Here is an 18,393-nt window from a genome sequence, read left to right on the forward strand (position 1 = left end):
CAGGACGACTGATCCGTGTAAAGGAAAGAATGAATGGGGCCATGTATCGTGAGATTTTGAGTGAAAACCTCCTTCCATCAGCAAGGGCATTGAAGATGAAACGTGGCTGGGTCTTTCAGCATGACAATGATCCCAAACATACCGCCCGGGCAACAAAGGAGTGGCTTCGTAAGAAGCATTTCAAGGTCCTGGAGTGGCCTAGCCAGTCTCCAGATCTCAACCCCATAGAAAATCTTTGGAGGGAGTTGAAAGTCTGTGTTGCCCAGCGACAGCCCCAAAACATCACTGCTCTAGAGGAGATCTGCATGGAGGAATGGGCCAAAATACCAGCAACAGTGTGTGAAAACCTTGTGAAGACTTACAGAAAACGTTTGACCTGTGTCATTGCCATTAAAGGGTATATAACAAAGTATTGAGAAACGTTTATTGACCAAATACTTATTTTCCACCATAATTTGCAAATAAATTCATTAAAAATCCTACAATGTGATTTTCTGGATTTTTTTTCCTCATTTTGTCTGTCATAGTTGACGTGTACCTATGATGAAAATTACAGGCCTCTCTCATCTTTTTAAGTGGGAGAACTCACACAATTGGTGGCTGACTAAATACTTTTTCCCCCCACTGTATGTATTGCGGTTCTCATGATTCAATATGCATTGCGATTCGATAATGCTATTTTATTGAAATTTGACGTTCCAAACATGTTACTCACTATATGTCTGCTGCAGAGAGACAGAAAATTAGTTTTGATCAGTCATGGAAATAAAAGTGCTGAAAACATGTTTGCTCACTGTTTAAAAAGAAGATGGAGAACAGGCTATAGGATGAAAAATACCAGAGTTTTGGCCTAGGTTTCTTGTTGTAGTATTATTATTATTATTATTATTATTATTATTATTATATATATTTTTAATAGCAAATCGATACTTGGAGTTAAAGTATCAATATAATATCGTACAAAATAATATTGCGATATGTAACTATCGATTTTCTTCTCCCCATCACTATTGTATACTGTCTGTAGCAGAATAGTTATGAAGTCATCGCTTGAAAGGTGTGTTCTCTAATATCAATATCTGTCTTGATTATTGCATTGATTTGAAAGCAGCTGTGGAATCTCCCTGTATATTATGTTTTTGAGTTAGAGGGTGGTTTGCTAAGACTTCAGTAGTAGCTCAAGTTAGGTGGAGGTAGGTTATGTGACGGTTAGCCTATATTGGGCCGTTGAGCAGAGGATGTTTGTTGTTTATGAGAGAGGAAATGTTTTTCTAGTGGCTCTCGAAGTCGTTGCAAGTCAAGAAACCCACCCCAGTGCTGAGTCAGCATCCGTGCCCATCTGGGGTCAAACGTGGAAATAACACAAAGCTTAAAGTTGTAGCTATGTCTGACTTAAATATTTGAATTTCGATACTGGTGTCATCGTCAAGCACTGTGCCTTGAGGGTCACTACCACGACAGTGCTATAGAGGCAGGCAGTAAACAACCCCTCAAAAGCCAAGTAACAAGAATATTGCAAGAGCTTCGTTTATATTTACAAACTCTCTCATACACACAGTATATATTTTTTGTTCTTTGATCACTTGCACACATGCGCTTTGCAGTCTCACGCACTCTGATGTACAGTTTCCTGTGGTTGAGCTTGCTTTACAGCTCCCATACTGTGGTTATTTTGTGCTCTGTAACTGCCACAATAGGTGTGTGTGTGGAGGGGGGGGGGGGACATTTATAGGCGTTACAGGACGAGTGCAAATCATACATGCATTGAAGTAGCACATCCCCAATATATATATTTTTTTGTGATCCAATTGACATTTGAGTCTCTTATCCAGAGCGACTTACAATTAGTGAGTGCATACATTTTTCATACTGGCCCCCCGTAGCATGAGTTCAAGAAGCCAATAGAAATAGGAAAATACCTGGAAAAGCATATTGCTTACTTTTTCAATACGTTTCTTGAAAGATAGGTCTGCAAGATTGCAATATTCATTGCTCTGTCATTAGTCAGGTCGTTATTGTAAAAGAGAATATGTTGTCAATGACTTACCTGGTTAAATAAAGGCTAAATAAATACAACTATATTGTATATTTCATACCAGCTTATGAATATTATTATATGTCAGTGTATTAAGTGTGACTGCTATTAAAATGTGAAAGCTGAGATTGAGGTATTGAGATGTGAAACTGGTGTTTTTGAAAGCCGGTTGTGTAGCTGAGATGGAAGATGGGTTTTATGATTAAATGTGACCGTATAATTTTTGGATGATATGATGGTATATATCATGTCTGGTTAACAAGATGGTGAGATTGATGAAAGATGATTGACCTGAAAGAATAAATAGATTGTGAAGAGCAGGAGTGTGTTTGGGGTGAAGTCCTCTCTCAAAGAGCTCTGATGCGTGTGGTTTGGATGTTCACACATGGCAGTGAAACGGTTGCGGTGAAGCATGGCTTAGTCTCAGTTCACAACGCCTTCCCTAGGTTGTAGTTTCACATCAGACACACTTGCTCTATGAGGCAGCACCACACGCTAGTCACACAATTGAGCCTAATCTCTCTTGTTCTCCTTTTCTCTTACTCTCCCTTTACTCTCCATCTCACAGGCGGCAGATTGTAGATGGCTCCTGAAACGAGGCACAGAAGTTCTGACTGCAGCTCCAAGTCCGGCGTGAAGCTCACCCTCAAGACAGAAGCTTAAAGACTGAAGCCCTGATGGACAATATAGCGTTGACTGCCTCGCGGAAGAAACTAACCTGAGAGGCTTCATCTGCGGAGAGACCGAAACCTCATCGAGGTTGAAGGGCAGACACACTAACTTCCAGAGAAGCTTTGAGAGTCAAGCTCAACAGAAGCCTATGGAACAAAGCTGTAGCAGAATGTCACTTACTCCGGTCTGTCCTCAGTCTTTGTCCTGTGGTGAGCATGGAGGCCCTGTTTGAATCTGGGTGAAGCTTTCTTCCCTTCACCCCTTCCTCCTTCCTGTCTCCTCAGTGGCGGGAGGGGTGGGGGATTGCTTCCGTTCCCCCTGCCCCTCCTTACAGCATAGCGAGGGTACTCTCACAGTTTAAGAATACAAACACTGCTAACAAACCTCTGGCTGTGCTTCAACTAGCACTACTACAGTCTTCCCCTCCCTGCTCCCTCTCCCGCACACATGAAATCCTGCCAGAGCCTGAAGGAAGAGGTGTCCAGCCCCGGCCCAGGTGGGATGTCCCAGGAGGAGAACCGCAGAACGCAGCAGGTGGCCCAGTCCTACTACCAGTCCCCCGCCTCCGCTCCTGACCTGGACCTAGCGGGCAAGCTGTACAAGCGGGAGGGCGGGGGCAAGCCTTACTCTGTGCTAGTGGACAACAAGATGGCAGCCAAGACCCCCATGGGTGACCAGACCCCCGGTCAGCTTCCCCCGCAGCACGTCACCTCCCCCCAGCAGCAGTACTACAGAGAGGGGACAGTAGGGCAGGAGGGGGGCGTGCAGGGGGCCCAGGCAGGCAACGGGGGCACCTCCGAGGACTCGGAGGAGGAGGAGGAGGAAGAAGAGGAGGAGGAGTCCTTCAAGCGTGAGCAGATCATCGTGGAGGTCAACCTGAACAATCAAACCCTTAATGTATCAAAGGGGGACAAGTCCGCCCCCCAAACCGACGCCTCAGAGAGACACTGCAGTGAGGAGGAGGAGGATGAGGAGGAGGAGGAGGAAGAAGATGAGGAAGAAGAGGAAGAGGAGGAGGAAGAAGAAATAGAGAGCCGTAGAACGAGAGCCAAGAGGGCTCGGCGTGGGGTGGCCCCCGCTACCAGCCAGCCCCGGAGGAAGACCCAGTGCACCGCTCTGAGCACCACCACCACCGGCATGACCACCAGGGGCCGACGGAAGAAGACCACCCAGCCGCCCAAGAGGACGCGCCGGACTGCCAGGGAGGGCAAGGGGACCCCCTCCTCAGCTGTCTCTGCCACAGGGGATAAAGCGGATGGGGAGGAGAGGGAGACGCTGGCGTGTGAGAAGTGCCCACGCGTCTTCAACACCCGCTGGTACCTAGAGAAACACATGAACGTCACACACAGACGCATGCAGATCTGTGACAAGTGTGGCAAGAAGTTTGTCCTGGAGAGTGAGCTGGCCTTACACCAGCAGACCGACTGTGAAAAGAACATCCAGGTAAGGAGGAGAGCTGGAGTGCGTCCCAAATGGCCCCCTATTCCCTATACACTGTACTACTTTTGAACAGAGCCCTATGGGAGCCCTGGCGGCAGGTAGCTTAGTGGTTAAGAGCGTTGTGCCAGTAACCGAAAGGTCGCTGGTTTTAATCCCCGAGCCGACTAGGTGAAAAATCTGTCGATGTGCCCTTGAGCAAGGCACTTAACCCTAATTGCTCCTGTAAGTCGCTCTGGATAAGAGTGTCTGCTAAATGACAACAACAACAATAAAATTGTACACTATGTAGGGAATATGGGGTCGTTTGGGATGCAGCCCTGGTCTCGGCTGTTTAAATAGATGTACAAGATGTTTTTGACATGAGCAATCAAAACAACTCCATTGATTAGGTACATTGGCTACAGTTACTTACCAGGCACAGTGAAACTAAAATCTCAGTCTGTCATCAGGGCCAGATTTCTGGGCTTTTGATGGATGTAATTAACGTTTTGTCCAGCAGAGGGAATCGGAGCATTAGGAACCAGCCAGACAGATACTGTTACAGCAGTATGAGGAAACACCATCTGCAGCGCCAGACGCTGTGATTGGCTCAGCTGCTACCTCCTGTTCTTGGATTCTGTCAGGGTGTATCAGGCTAATCAGTGTCACAAAACAACAACAATCATCACCTGTTACTTAATGTGTTATTTGTGTGTGTTGTTCTGCTGCTCAGTGCGTCTCCTGCAACAAGTCTTTCAAGAAGCTGTGGTCGCTGCACGAGCACATCAAGATTGTGCACGGCTACGCGGAGAAGAAGTTTGCCTGTGAGATCTGTGAAAAGAAGTTCTACACAATGGCTCATGTCCGCAAGCACATGGTTGGTAGGTGGACCCCAGTTTGTCTGTTCCTGCTCTCCCTAGTAACTTCCAAATGTCCCTAATAGTATATACAGTGCCTTGCAAAAGTATTCATACCCCTTGGATTTCTTCACATGTTATTGTTACAAAGTAGGATTTAAATGGATTTCATTTTCATTTTTGTCAACAACCTACATAAAATACTCTGTCAAAGTGGAAGAAAATGTTGATAAAAAAAAAAACCTTTATATAAGATAAATATAGTTGTTGAATAAGTATTCAGCTCCCTGAGTCAATGTTATATAACACTTTTGGCAGCGATTACAGCTCTGAGTTTTCTTGGGCAAGTCTCTAAGAGCTTTACACACCTTTATTGTGCAATATTAGCCCATTATTCTTTTCATAATTCTTCAAGCTCTGTCAAGATGTTGGGGATCATGGCCAGACAGTCTTGCCATAGATTTTCAAGCAGATTTAAGTCAAAACTGTCGCTTGGCAACTCAGGAACATTCACTGTCTTCTTGGTAAGCAACTCCAGTGTAGATTTGGCTTTGTGTTGTAAATGATTGTCCTGCTGAAAGGTGAAAACCTGAAGCAGGGTTTCCTCTAGGATTTTGCCTGTGTTTAGCTCCATCCCGTTTCTTTTTATCCTGAAAAACTCACCAGTATTTGCCAATGTCAAGCATACCCATACCATGATGCAGCCACCACCATGCTTGAAAATAAGGAGGCCGTTACTCAGTGATGTGTTGTGTTGGATTTTCCCCAAACATAAGGCTTTGCATTTAGGCCAAAAAGTGTATTCCTTTGCCGTGTTTTTTTGCAGTATTACTTTAGTGCCTTGATGCATGTTTTGGAATATTTGTATTCTGTATATTTGTATTCTTCTTTTCACTCTGTCATTATTGTGGAGTCACTACAATGTTGTTGATCCATCTTCAGTTTTCTCCCATCACTCTAACTGTTTTAATCACCAATTGCCTCATGGTAACATCCCTGGGTGGTTTCATTCCTGTCCTGCAGCTCAGTTCAGAAGGAAGACTGTATCTTTGATGTGTCTGGGTGGCTTAATACATAATCCACAGCATAATTATTAACTCGACCACGCTTAAAGATATATTGAATGTCTGATTTGTTATTGTTACCCATCTACCAATCACTGCCCTTCTTTATGAGGCTTTAGAAAAGCTCCCTGGTCTTTGTAGTTTAATCTGTGCTTGAAATTCAATATTTGACTGAGGGACCTTACAGATGTTGTATGTATGGCGGACAGAGGAAAGGTTAGTCATTCAAAAATCATGTCAACCCCTATTATTTTAGAGTCTGTAATTTATTATATGATTTGTTAAGCCAAATTTTACTCCTGAACTAATTTAGGCTTGCCTGAACAAAGGGGCTGAATACTTAGGCAACGACTATATTTTAGTTATCTACATGGAATTATTCTTCCACTTTCACATTAGAGTATTTTGAGTAGATTGTTACAAAAAATGATAATTAAATCCATTTTAATCCCACTTTGTAACATTAAAATGTGAAGAAATCCAAGCGGTATGAATACTTTTGCAAGACTGTGTACATCCGTCTCAATTGGAAATAACTCACCCTCTTACCTTTCTTGCTCTTATTCATGGAGCAACATTCAGATCTCTCACTTTTATTGAGAGAGAACATAAATACTCCTTCACTTTTGAGCACAATGAAACACTGTTTTAACGCCCCAATATTTATCCCCTGTCCCTCTCTGGTAAGTGCTCTTCTTTAACCTGTTCCTTTCTCTCTGCAGCCCACACTAAGGACATGCCATTCACCTGTGAGACCTGTGGCAAGTCGTTCAAGCGCAGCATGTCCCTGAAGGTGCACTCGCTGCAGCACTCTGGGGAGAAGCCCTTCCGCTGTGAGGTGAGCTGTTTAGACTTGTAGTCACACTGTCCATCCCACACTCAAACACAAACAGACTGAAACAGAAGATGTATTTCCCTTTATAGAGTATTGGAAGAAATTGAGATCTGCACACTGTCAAAAAAAGAAGAAGAAGAAATCCAAAACTGAGGCTTGAAAGCAAAATAAAGATGTTTATTAAAACATCATGGTGCCCTTCAAAATCATGAAAGGTGAAAACAAAACAAACGTTTCGGCCTCAGGCAATCATCAGTTTTTTTTTGTTTTTTTTTCCTCTTCACCTTTATTTAACCAGGTAAGCCAGTTGAGAACAAGTTCTCATTTACAACTGCGACCTGGCCAAGATAAAGCAAAGCAGTGCGATAAAAACAACAACACAGAGTTACATATGGGGTAAAAAAACAAAGTCAAAAATACAACAGAAAATATATATACAGTGTGTGCAAATGTAGCAAGTTATGGAGGTAAGGCAATAAATAGGCTATAGTGCAAAATAATTACAATAGTATTAACACTGGAATGCTAGATGTGCAAGAGATTATGTGCAAATAGAGATACTGGGGTGCAAAAGAGCAAAATAAATAACAATATAGGGATGAGGTAGTTGGGTGGGCTAATTTCAGATGGGCCGTGTACAGGTGCAGTGATCGGTAAGGTGCTCTGACAACTGATGCTTAAAGTTATTGAGGGAGATAAGAGTCTCCAGCTTCAGAGATTTTTGCAATTCGTTCCAGTCATTGGCAGCAGAGAACTGGAAGGAATGGCGGCCAAAGGAGGTGTTGGCTTTGGGAATGACCAGTGAGATATACCTGCTGGAGCGCAGACTACGGGTGGGTGCTGCTATGGTGACCAATGAGCTAAGATAAGGCGGGGATTTGCCTAGCAGTGATTTATAGATGGGTTTGACGACGAACATGTAGTGAGGACCAGCCAACAAGAGCGTACAGGTCACAGTGGTGGGTAGTGTATGGGGCTTTGGAGACAAAACGGATGGCACTGTGATAGACTACATCCAATTTGCTGAGTAGAGTGTTGGATCAGTGGGAATCGATAGTTACCGGAGTGTAACTCCAGTTCTATGAGTGGAGCGGAGCACCATAGGGGAGCTCTGCTCCTATTGGTTTACCCCGCTGCCTAGGCAGCGAACAGCCTGAGAAAAATTATGCACACACCTGCAGCCAATAGGAGTACAGGTGTCCATGTAAGAGGGGACGCTTCCCCTCAATCAGCCTCCCGAGAATTATCTTCAGCGAGACTAGAGAGGGCCTTAAGTCCTATGGGGCTCCGCTCCACTCATAGAACTGGAGTTACACTCCGGTAACTATCGTTCTATATCGTGGAGCTCTGCTCCTATTGGTTTAAGGCAGAGCGCAATGCTCCAAAATGTACTCCCTGCCGAGCCCAACACTTCCCATCGAAATGAAAAGGTTGGGCCTAGCAATAGCTGCGACCAAATCCCGCAGTACTGTAACACACTGTGTCACAATATACTGCGTCCTCGGTTCAAATCCACCCCACCTAGTCCAATGGCATCACCAATGTCTGGTGGGCAGATAACCAGAATATGGGCCATACTAATCTGTACTAGCAGATAGATGGTACCTCAATATCCTGTTACAACAATACCGACCACTAATGGAATGACACAAAGTGTCACTCTACATTGTGTACACGGTAGCCCGCCCCACTCAATCTATGGAACCCCAAAGATTAGTGGGCAGATCCCAGAACATGATTCATACTAATCTGAACAAGCAGATAGATGACGTCATATTCCGTCAAAATTGTCATGACCGGTCCAATAGTACCGTAACCAAGGTTACTACTATTGTCCCTCTTCATTCCGCCGCAACCCAGTTCTTCACTGGTGGGCAGATCCATACATGCCTTCTACTGTACTGAACATATCAATCAGGAGTCATGCTAAAACATGTCTCTCCATCAGAAGCGGACCTGAAAGAGACCCGTCTCCTCGGTCCTGCATTCCTCTCTCTTACCTCAAGTCCTCCCCTCAGCCACGCTGAGTACAGACTGAGCCAGAGAGTTAGAAGACATATCCAAGAGATAGAAACTGATAAATGGAGACAGTGACGACCACGACGCCGCTGCACAGATATCCTCTACCCCTGTTCCTCTGAAAAGGGCAGTAGAAGCCGCTACTCCACGAGTGGAGTGGGCTCTTATACCCTGAGGCAATTGTCGCCCCGCTGCCTCATAAGCTGTCTCAATGCCTTCGCAAAGCCAATGAGACAGACCCTGTTTCGAAAGTGGTCTACCTAGTGCAGCCGCACCGTGACACACAAACAGCTGAGGCGATGACCTAATCGCTGCTGTGCGCTCAACGTAACACGCCAAAGTGCGCACTGGGCACAGGCGATGGAGCCTTTCCTCTCTCCTCTCCCCATGAGGAGGGGGAGAAAAAGCCCACAACTCCACGGTCTGTGATCTATATGAGCTCTTAATAACCTTCGGCATAAATGCCGGGTTAGGACGTAACACCGCTCTGCTCAAATCGCCATTAATGGCAAGGCAGTCGGGTCTCGTCGAAAGAGCACACAAATCACTGACACGCTTAGCAGTAGTCAAAGCGAGCAACAGTGCCGTCTTCATAGACAGCATCTTGAGGGGTATTTGATTCAATGGCTCGAATGACGACTCACAGGGCGCTTCGAGTACCAAAGCCATATCCCACTGAGGAAGCGTGGCTCTAGGCATTGGCCTAAGCCGCCGCGTTCCTAATAAGAAACGTTTCACTAGAGGGTGGCTGAAAACGGTGTCTCTGCCAAACCCCTCGTGACAAGCTGAAATCGCCGTTGCAAACACCGTAATGGTGGCAGGCAATCGCTGCTTATCAAACATAAACTGCAGGAACGAGAGTACACTCTCAACCCGACAGTTCATGGGGTCTACATTCTCTGTGACACACCACTGTGAAAACACGTTCCATTTACTGGCATACACCCTGGAAGTGGAACCGGCACGTGAACCCTGTATGGTCCTGATTACTGAATCAGATAACCCACGGTGCTCTAGCCTGTCCCTCTCAGGAGCCAAGCCTTCAGTGGTTGGCCAATTATGGGCAATCGCCCTATCCAGCCTCCCGCCTGAGACAACGCGTCCCGTCTGTGGAATTGGCCAAGGTGGCGCAATCAACATCTGACCATGGAGCCCCGGGAGATCGGGGGCCACCAATATTATTGACAGCCCGCCTGATCTCACCCTGGCTAACAGTGGGAGAATGCAGGACAGCGGTGGGAATGCATACAGGAGAACTCTCAGCCACGGTCAGTGCGCAAACGCGTCCCTCCCCAGTGGCGGTTCGTCCTGTTCCCTCAGACAACCATAGAGGACAATGCGCGTTCACACGTGACGCGAATAAATCCACCTGGGCTCTCCCGAACTGTTCCCAAATCTGGAGAACAATTTCCGGGTGCAGACGCCACTCGTCGTCTCGAGGACCCCCTCGAGACATGAGGTCTGCTCCCACATTCAAGTAGCCCGGAATGTGTGCTGCTCTCAACGAGCGAAGGTGCTTGTGAGCCCACAGCCACAATTCCTCCGCCGACCGGTGGAGTGCAGGAGACCTGACTCCTCCCTGGCGATTTATGTAGGCTACTGTGGTCCGGTTGTCTGACCAGACCAACACATCGCGACCCCGAAGGGTAGACGCGAAGTGGGTCAGAACCAGTCGAACCGTTTCCAACTCCAAGAGGTTGAAGTGGCGACTCGAAAGAGGCCACACATCTCCTATCGCTTGGGTCTGACGTGTCCCTCCCCATCCAGTCAGAGAGGCATCTGTAAACACTGGAATGTAGGAGGACACTTTGCCTATTGGGACTCCGTGCGTGAGAACGCTCGGGTCTCTCCAATAGTTCAGATCTGCACTGAGCGAGAGAGGAACCACCACCAATCAATGACGTTGACGCACTGGGTCTAGTCTTAGTTGGGCGAACCATCGCTGCATCCTGCGCATGCGCATGAGTCCCAGCGGGACCACGGAATGGGCTGACGACATGAGACCCAAAAGTGACTGACAGCGCCGTTACCATATGATTCAGACGAAACCTTCACAGGGCTAGCAACAGGGCTGCCCTTCGAGGGTCCGAAATTCAAGCCCTCATCATTACAGTGTCTAGCTGTATCCCCAGGTAGACAATCTGAGGACTGGGCCAGGGTGCGCTCTTTTTCCAATTCACAGCGAACCCCAGATGCGTGAGATGAATCACTGTCTGTGTCGTGTGAGTGAACGCCAGCTCTGCTGACGGGGCGAGAACCAGTAGGTAGGCTAGTAGCCTTATTCCCTGACGACGCAACGGTTCCAATGCCGCCTCCACACATTTGGAAAACGTGCGAGGTGCCAGGGCGTACCCGAATGGCATCCTCGTGAACTCGTACGCCACCCTTTGAAAGGCGAATCGCAGAAACGTTCTGTGACGCGGCTGCACCGGCACATGAAAGTACGCGTCCTTTAGGTCTATGCTCGCACAAAAGTCTCCCTTCTGGACACATTACAGTAGACGCTTTGTCATTAGCATTCGGAAGGGCCGTTTGGCTACACTCTCGTTGAGAATGCGTAAATCCAATATCGGCCTCATTCCCCCCGTCTTTTTGGGCACTAGGAAATAGGGCGAATATAGCCCTTTGTTCCTTTGCTCCCGGGGAACTACTATGACCGCCTCCTTCGCCAAAAGTTCCGTAATCTCTGAAACCAGAGTGGCCACGTTTTCGGGCGTTTTCATCACAGTCTCCACCACCCCCCTGAACGATGAAATTGGATGGCATAACCCTTCTCCAGCACCTGGTCTAGCCAGTGGGAGAGAGTACAGCTTTGCCGCCACTCCCAGCAATGCAGAGAAAGCGGAAGAGCGCGAAGCTGTGGTACTTTCAGTAGGAAGGACCTGTATTCCTCTATGGCCCTTGCCGCCGCTGTTCCCCAACACTGAAGTGGTGGAACGGCCCAAGGTGGGCCTCCCAAGAAAGGGAGAGGAACTATCAGCGCGTTCTGAGAAAAACGGGGGCGCCAATACGTTGGTTAAACTCGTAACCGTAGTATTCCGGCCCTCCATGAACGAAGCACGGTTCTGAACTGCACTGAATGAGGCGTTAGCTTGAGACAGAGCGCCGTCCCCGAAGAGCGATTGCGTCATCATTCCATTACCTGGCTGTGACTGCAGTCTGCTATGTAAGACCTTCACTCCTAGTACTCCTAGGAGTCTGCAAAGTGAGGTCTTCATGAGGTAAAGCAAGGCGGCGCCTTTTTACCTTAATCACACTCGCCTCGTGAGTGCTCAGCTACGCACCCTTGGTGTGCTGAGCTACACTCAGAATGGTGAACATCAGAGCGTTCTGAGAGAAACGGGGGCGCCGATACGTTGGTTACACTCGTAACTGCGCTGACCGAGGCGGTAGCCTGGGACAGAGCGCCGTCCTCGCATAGTGATTGCGTCATCAATCAGCTTGGTGGGCTGAGCTACACTCAGAGTGGTGGGGGAGAGACATAGAGAGTGAAGTGTTCTGAACGTTCTCAAACGTGTTATGGAAAAGGGGCTCTCTTGTGACAAAGTCAATTGGAGCCAACTCTTTATTAAACACATTGAAACATACAGTCTCCTCCGTACCCTCAACAGAAGGGTGGGGGGGAATAGTGGGCTCAGTCGGACCATGCGCTGTGCCAGCTCCCATTCTCTCCCCCTCGTCCCGTCATTGGCGCCGTCTCTTCTGAGTACCCTTAGGGTGCTGCCAGGTCGGCGCTCTGATCACCTCTCTCACCGGCGGAATCGTCGAAGCTTCGGGTGCCACTCGCCGTAGAACCCGATCTACTGGAGGCGGTGGAGGTGGACGGCTTCTGTGGCGCGTGGCTAGACTTCCCTGCCAATGGCAGGTGTCTGGCCAGCTGCTTCCCTCTCTCATCCAACTTAGCAAATTGCTCCGTCGTCTCTTTGACGGCGACTCCAAAGAGACCGTCGTCAGAGATGGGGGCGTTAAGCAGTGACGCTCTTTCGGCCTCTTTCATGGCCGTCAAGGACAGCCAGACGTGTCGCTCCGTGACCACCGAAGTGGCCATGGACCTCCCCGCACAGACAGCCGACGCTTGAGTTAGGTGAAGAATAGCGCCAGAAATTCTGGACGCCTCTTCCAACTCCTCTCTCGTGAGCTCAGTCTTACCCGTTGTTAGACGGGACAGAGGCCGCGAGGAGGGCAATATTGTTAGCTGCTGCTACAGCCTGGGCTCCCAACGTGAAGGACGAGAATAAGGTCCGCCCTCCATCATATCCACCTCCGAAGCAGGGGGAATGGGGGGCAGCGCTATCTCTAGACGTCTAGCAGCTCTCTCAATGAGCCCAGGAAAGTCTGAGCGCAGAGAGGCTGCCGCGAAGGACATTGCTACTGACTTCCCGTGTGTGCTCATTTAGGACAACGTCGAGAGCTGGAAATCGACAGCGTTATCTTCGTCCTGAGTCTTCGTCTCTTCGTAGGCTCTTCAGTCTAGTCCAGTCGCTGAAGATAAAGGGAGGCTGATTGAGGGGAGGCATCCCCTCTTATAGGGACACCTGTACTCCTATTGGCTGCAGGTGTGTGCATAATTTTGTCTCAGGCTGTTCGCTGCCTAGGCAGCGGGGTAAACCAATAGGAGCAGAGCTCCACGATATAGAACGTCAGCACGCACATCTGGCTTCTATTTCAAGGATAATTGCATGTCACATGATAAGCAAGAAAACACATCAGAAAATCTATGAATCAGTACCTAGTACAATAGAATGCATGATCTACATTATATACAAAAGCGAACAAAGAAATATAATCAATTATTGCTTTTACATATACTATGTGAACATTTCCTCAGAATATATAACACAGGATTGTAATAGAGATAATATAATAATATTTTGTAATAGGGCGCTAGAGACACCACTAGATGGGGGTATGGAACACCGATAAGTGGCAATACACTAGTTACAGAAACCCTTCAATAACAATTCTTCATTCATGCGTGATGGGTGGAGAGTTTTTAAATGGAACATCCACCTGCATTCAGTCTGGAGAAGACCGCTTTATAGAGTGTATATACACACATTTTCATGAATATTCGTTTTATAGGGACAGTGTTTAACAGAGTATGAATAGTATTCCTTTTAATGTATTCATATTTGTATTAGAATCATTAAATATTGACTTATAGCTGGTGAGGTTTGAATGGCTAACACAGACAAACTGGGCAGGATTCAGACAACTATGGGTTGTTTGAACAGAGGAATATGGCCTGCTGTATTGTGACTGCTCCAAAATGGTGATTACAATTGAACCAAGGCACACTTGACTACATATAAACTATCCCTAAATGTCTATGGTCACACAGTTGGCGCAAGGGCTAGCTGGTGTAAGCAACCATGTCTAGATGTAACATTAGCAGACCTTTGGTAGACCATGAATACACATGGTGTACAGAATAACTGGAATAAAAATACAGACGGGTGAAGTTGGATTTTTGGACTGTTTACTTTTTAAAGGACCAGTGCAGTCAAAATGCTGTTTTTCCTGTGTTTTGTATAATATTGTTGTACAACAGCTGATGAAACTAACACTTAAAGTGTGAAAACATTTGATCAGTGTTAATTCCTGATAGTTGCTGGTTGAAAAAAACTATCGACATAGGACCTTCTAATCAGCAGAGCCCTATACTACGAATTAGGTTTGAGGAGTTAGGAGGTAACTTTGGTCAACTCTGAATAACTGGTACAACGAGGCTCACCTTTTAGCCAGGTACATTTCTATGGTAAGGAATCCTTCATAATAATAATATGCCATTTAGCAGACGCTTTTCTCCAAAGCGACTTACAGTCATGTGTGCATACATTTTTAGGTATGGGTGGTCCCAGGGATCGAACCCACTACCCTGGCGTTACAAGCCATGCTCTACCAATTGAGCTACAGTTGACCACTTCATAACTACCTGCCCTGGGGCAAGTAACACCATTTTGTACTGAATGAAGTGTCTGAGCCACGAGTTGAGGACCAATAAATCAGATTCCTTCCCTCTCACATAGATTGCATCATCATCCCCTTCATTTGAGGAAGACGACTGATTTAAATATTTTATTAATCAAATGTTTTTTTGCGTTCAAAAAAGTGTAATATTAAAATACCTATCACATTACACATTTAGTAATGACAGAATGCACTTCTAACGCTCATTTCGGACCATAGCCTGCTGAATTTGTAGGCTAACTTTTCTTTCATTTAGAATTTGGCACAAATGAAAATCTGGTACTGACTCGCCCATGGATTGATGTTTCAGCATGGTCTCAATGAAGAGTTTGGTGTTCGACTAGCCATGTGCGACATGCACACACAGTTACAAGCCTGCTAGAGTTAGCGGCAGGCGGACGAGCAATATCCGCCATCGTAGTATGGATTAAGCCTGAGCTGGAATGTGAAGCTAACTGAAGCTGGCTAGCCTTAGAAAACCCTGAGAAGATCTAGGTTCCTTTGTAGTATACCCCTCAGGTTTTGCATGGGTGGAGTTTTGGTTTGCCTGGTGTTTTCACTAGGTGGTATAAGTTAATAGACCAATAACAGAGTTCTAACGTTCGCTAATTAAGTGAGAATGGCCGAGAAGCCGGTGTTTGGAGGATATATTGGGAAATCGTGCCAATATATCCTCCAAACAACAGCTTCGAGGGCATTATCACTTTTATACAACGGGTTACCAACATATTCAAATAATGATTGACATATTTTTCATTAAAAACGTTATTTTGATGAATTTATTCATACTATTTCATCCTTCCACAATATATATTCCCGACACAAATCTAGGGTTGCTACACAAGTCGGCTGGGCGTTCGTTCTATCGGTTCGGTTGCCAGATCAAACAGTGCAGCCAGAATAACAACAGCATGTGCATTTGTTTAAGCTGTTTTCTAGTGACATTTATTTGGACACATCCATAACAATGAGCTATTGAGGCACGATTTCGCCTGGCATAGAACATTTGTTCTCTCGTCTGGACACTTGTTCAGAGGAGCTAGTCAACAACACAGCCAACACAATCACTTCAAACGGAAGCTGGAAAGACTGCAAACTATCTGCATTTTGTTTCGTTTTACCTTTTTTCAATTTTCAATCCTTTTTTTTTTCTTGACATTTCTTTGTATATATCCATAGAAATTATGCCAGCTGATTCATGATTTCGACTGGCTGAGAAACGCTGCCTGCCTGTCTGTCTAGTCCCGACTCCAGACACGTTCATTACTATGGGAGTCCTGGAGATCGAATTTGAATATTGAAACAATGTTGCAAATGTCGGAGAGACAGATAGCAAGGTTTATACAAATCTCCGCTGTTGAATACGAAATGTTAGTCCAAAAGAAATGTGAGAATGTCTAGATGCTTTTTAAAGTTTATAAATTGCCTTGCTAGGCTGGTGAGACAGTGGATTGCACAGTCAAATGGAACGGCGTAAATAGGCATTTTTAACGTCATAGATTTAGCTGGTGGTAACTTGTGGAATAGACACCAGCTGGAATGCGGTTTTAACCAATCAGCATTAGACCCACCCGTTGTATATCGTTAGCTAACTGTCTGAGAAGGTAGTGTGCAGCGAACATATGTGCCTGTTTCGGTCTAAACTGCCACTACAAATAATCAAGTGGCCATGTAGGTGTTCAATTACATGTAGTAGGATTAAGAGCAAAGTCATTTTCAGTTTGAATATTGCCCTTTAAAAAGCTACAGTAATCCTTACAAAAAGGAGCCATTTGCGGCTTCACAGTAACATTTTGGAATGTTCATTCAAATTGTTCAACTGAAATTGTTACTCAGTAACATGTTCGCCTCAAACAGAACCCTTGTTGAACTCACCTCAGGTGTTCGTCTGCATACCCTGCATTCTGGTCTATAGGACATTCTGTAGGAAGCAGGTACCACCTCCCCCCAGGGGGCCCTCTGTGTGACCAACCACATAAAGGGAGGAGGGTTGTCGGGGAACATGTGGTTGGTTGGTTGGGGCTGTGGGGCTCCATGTGATTAAATGAAGCAACTCCACTAACATGTCATTACATTGTTATTACATAGTACTGCAGACCCAGTACTGGCATAGTGGGCTCCTTCTGCCACTGCATCTGTGTTAGGTGTATATTATGTTTGTTTATGTGTATATTATTATAGTGTTATTATATAGTAGCCCTTATGCATTTCCATTCCAGGGATGATAGTGTATGTGCTATGGCTACGTCCCAAATGGCACCCTATTTCCATATAAAGTGCACTACTTAGGGTCCCTGGTCAAAAGTAGTGCACTTACTAGGGAATAGGGTGATGTTTAGGACACCCTAAATGTATTTCTGTCCTCCCTGTCTCGCTATAGAACTGTGCTGAGAGGTTCCAATATAAGTACCAGCTACGCTCCCACATGAGCATCCACATCGGACACAAGCAGTTCATGTGCCAGTGGTGTGGCAAGGACTTCAACATGAAGCAGTACTTTGACGAGCACATGAAAACACACACAGGTGAGACACACAGTGAACACACACCTGTTTACACTCACACACTCACTGAGGAATTTGAGTGTGACACAAACGTGCAATTACAAAGCACATCCTCAAGGACTTATTCCTATAAAAGCCTTAACTTTTTCCTGTCATAGAAATGTTTGAAACCAAAATATTCAGAAACTATTCTTCCAATAATGTTAGAAGCCAGACGTCTTCATTCTTAAACATTCGGAAATGCTCCCTGACCATAGCCATCCCATTTACTGGAGAGTGCATGGCCTTCAGTCTTGATCCCTAGTCAGCCAGTGATTCTCCGTAGATGCTCTATAAAAGGAAAGAAACAGGGCGTCCCAAGACGAGCAGTACCGAGACCTCGCCCAGTCTATATAATGAGAGGGTGGTAAAGCATCAGAGTGGTGCCTCTCCTCCATGTCTACTTATAATGACTACCCTGACACATGCTATATTACATCTTACGTTTTCTCCCCTGCCACTTTTCTCCTTTCCAAAGCAAAACATAGGGACCAGGCCTTGTTCTTTTTCTGTCTTTTTTATTTAATTTCTCCCTCCCTAGTGTGGGTGGATTCCCTGCACTCTGCCCTGGTGGTTCTTTTTGTAAGTTGTAATTATTTTACCCCTCTCCTCTCCCGGCCGCCGCTGACCAATTTAGCCTCCTGTGGTCGGAGACACACCCAGTGATGCCTTGGCACACACTTCTTCTTCTCCTTCTTCTTCTTCTTCTTCTTCTGCTTCCTCCCCCCAAGGTTGATCCTTTCCTCTGGAACGTACCTACTTCACGAAAGTTGCAGAACATTAACAAAAGGCTCCAGTATAATTTGTCACAATTAAATTATTCGCTGTCATACTGTAAATGGTTTACCGGAGCCTCTCAGAAAACATGTAGCTCAGATTAAAGCCGAGAGATGCTTTGAGTATGCTGTGAACGAGTGTACGGGGGTGGTAACGGGCACATTGAATGAAAGGTTAATGAGAGCAGCTCTCGAATGGAGAT

General features: G+C 46.0%; 1 protein-coding gene across 1 annotated transcript in view; it reads left to right on the forward strand.

Moving 5' to 3' along the window:
- Positions 1–18,393, forward strand: part of LOC121569611 (zinc finger protein 652) — a 29,260-nt gene that overhangs the window by 6,571 nt on the left and 4,296 nt on the right. Inside the window, exons 2-5 of the mRNA XM_041880706.2 lie at positions 2,604–4,150; positions 4,860–5,007; positions 6,770–6,885; positions 17,252–17,396. Of these exons, the coding sequence (XP_041736640.2) occupies positions 3,155–4,150; positions 4,860–5,007; positions 6,770–6,885; positions 17,252–17,396 (1,405 nt within the window). The 5' untranslated portion in view covers positions 2,604–3,154. The remainder of the gene's footprint in view (positions 1–2,603; positions 4,151–4,859; positions 5,008–6,769; positions 6,886–17,251; positions 17,397–18,393) is intronic.

Source organism: Coregonus clupeaformis, chromosome 35, assembly GCF_020615455.1.
Source record: "Coregonus clupeaformis isolate EN_2021a chromosome 35, ASM2061545v1, whole genome shotgun sequence".
NCBI lineage: Eukaryota > Metazoa > Chordata > Actinopteri > Salmoniformes > Salmonidae > Coregonus > Coregonus clupeaformis.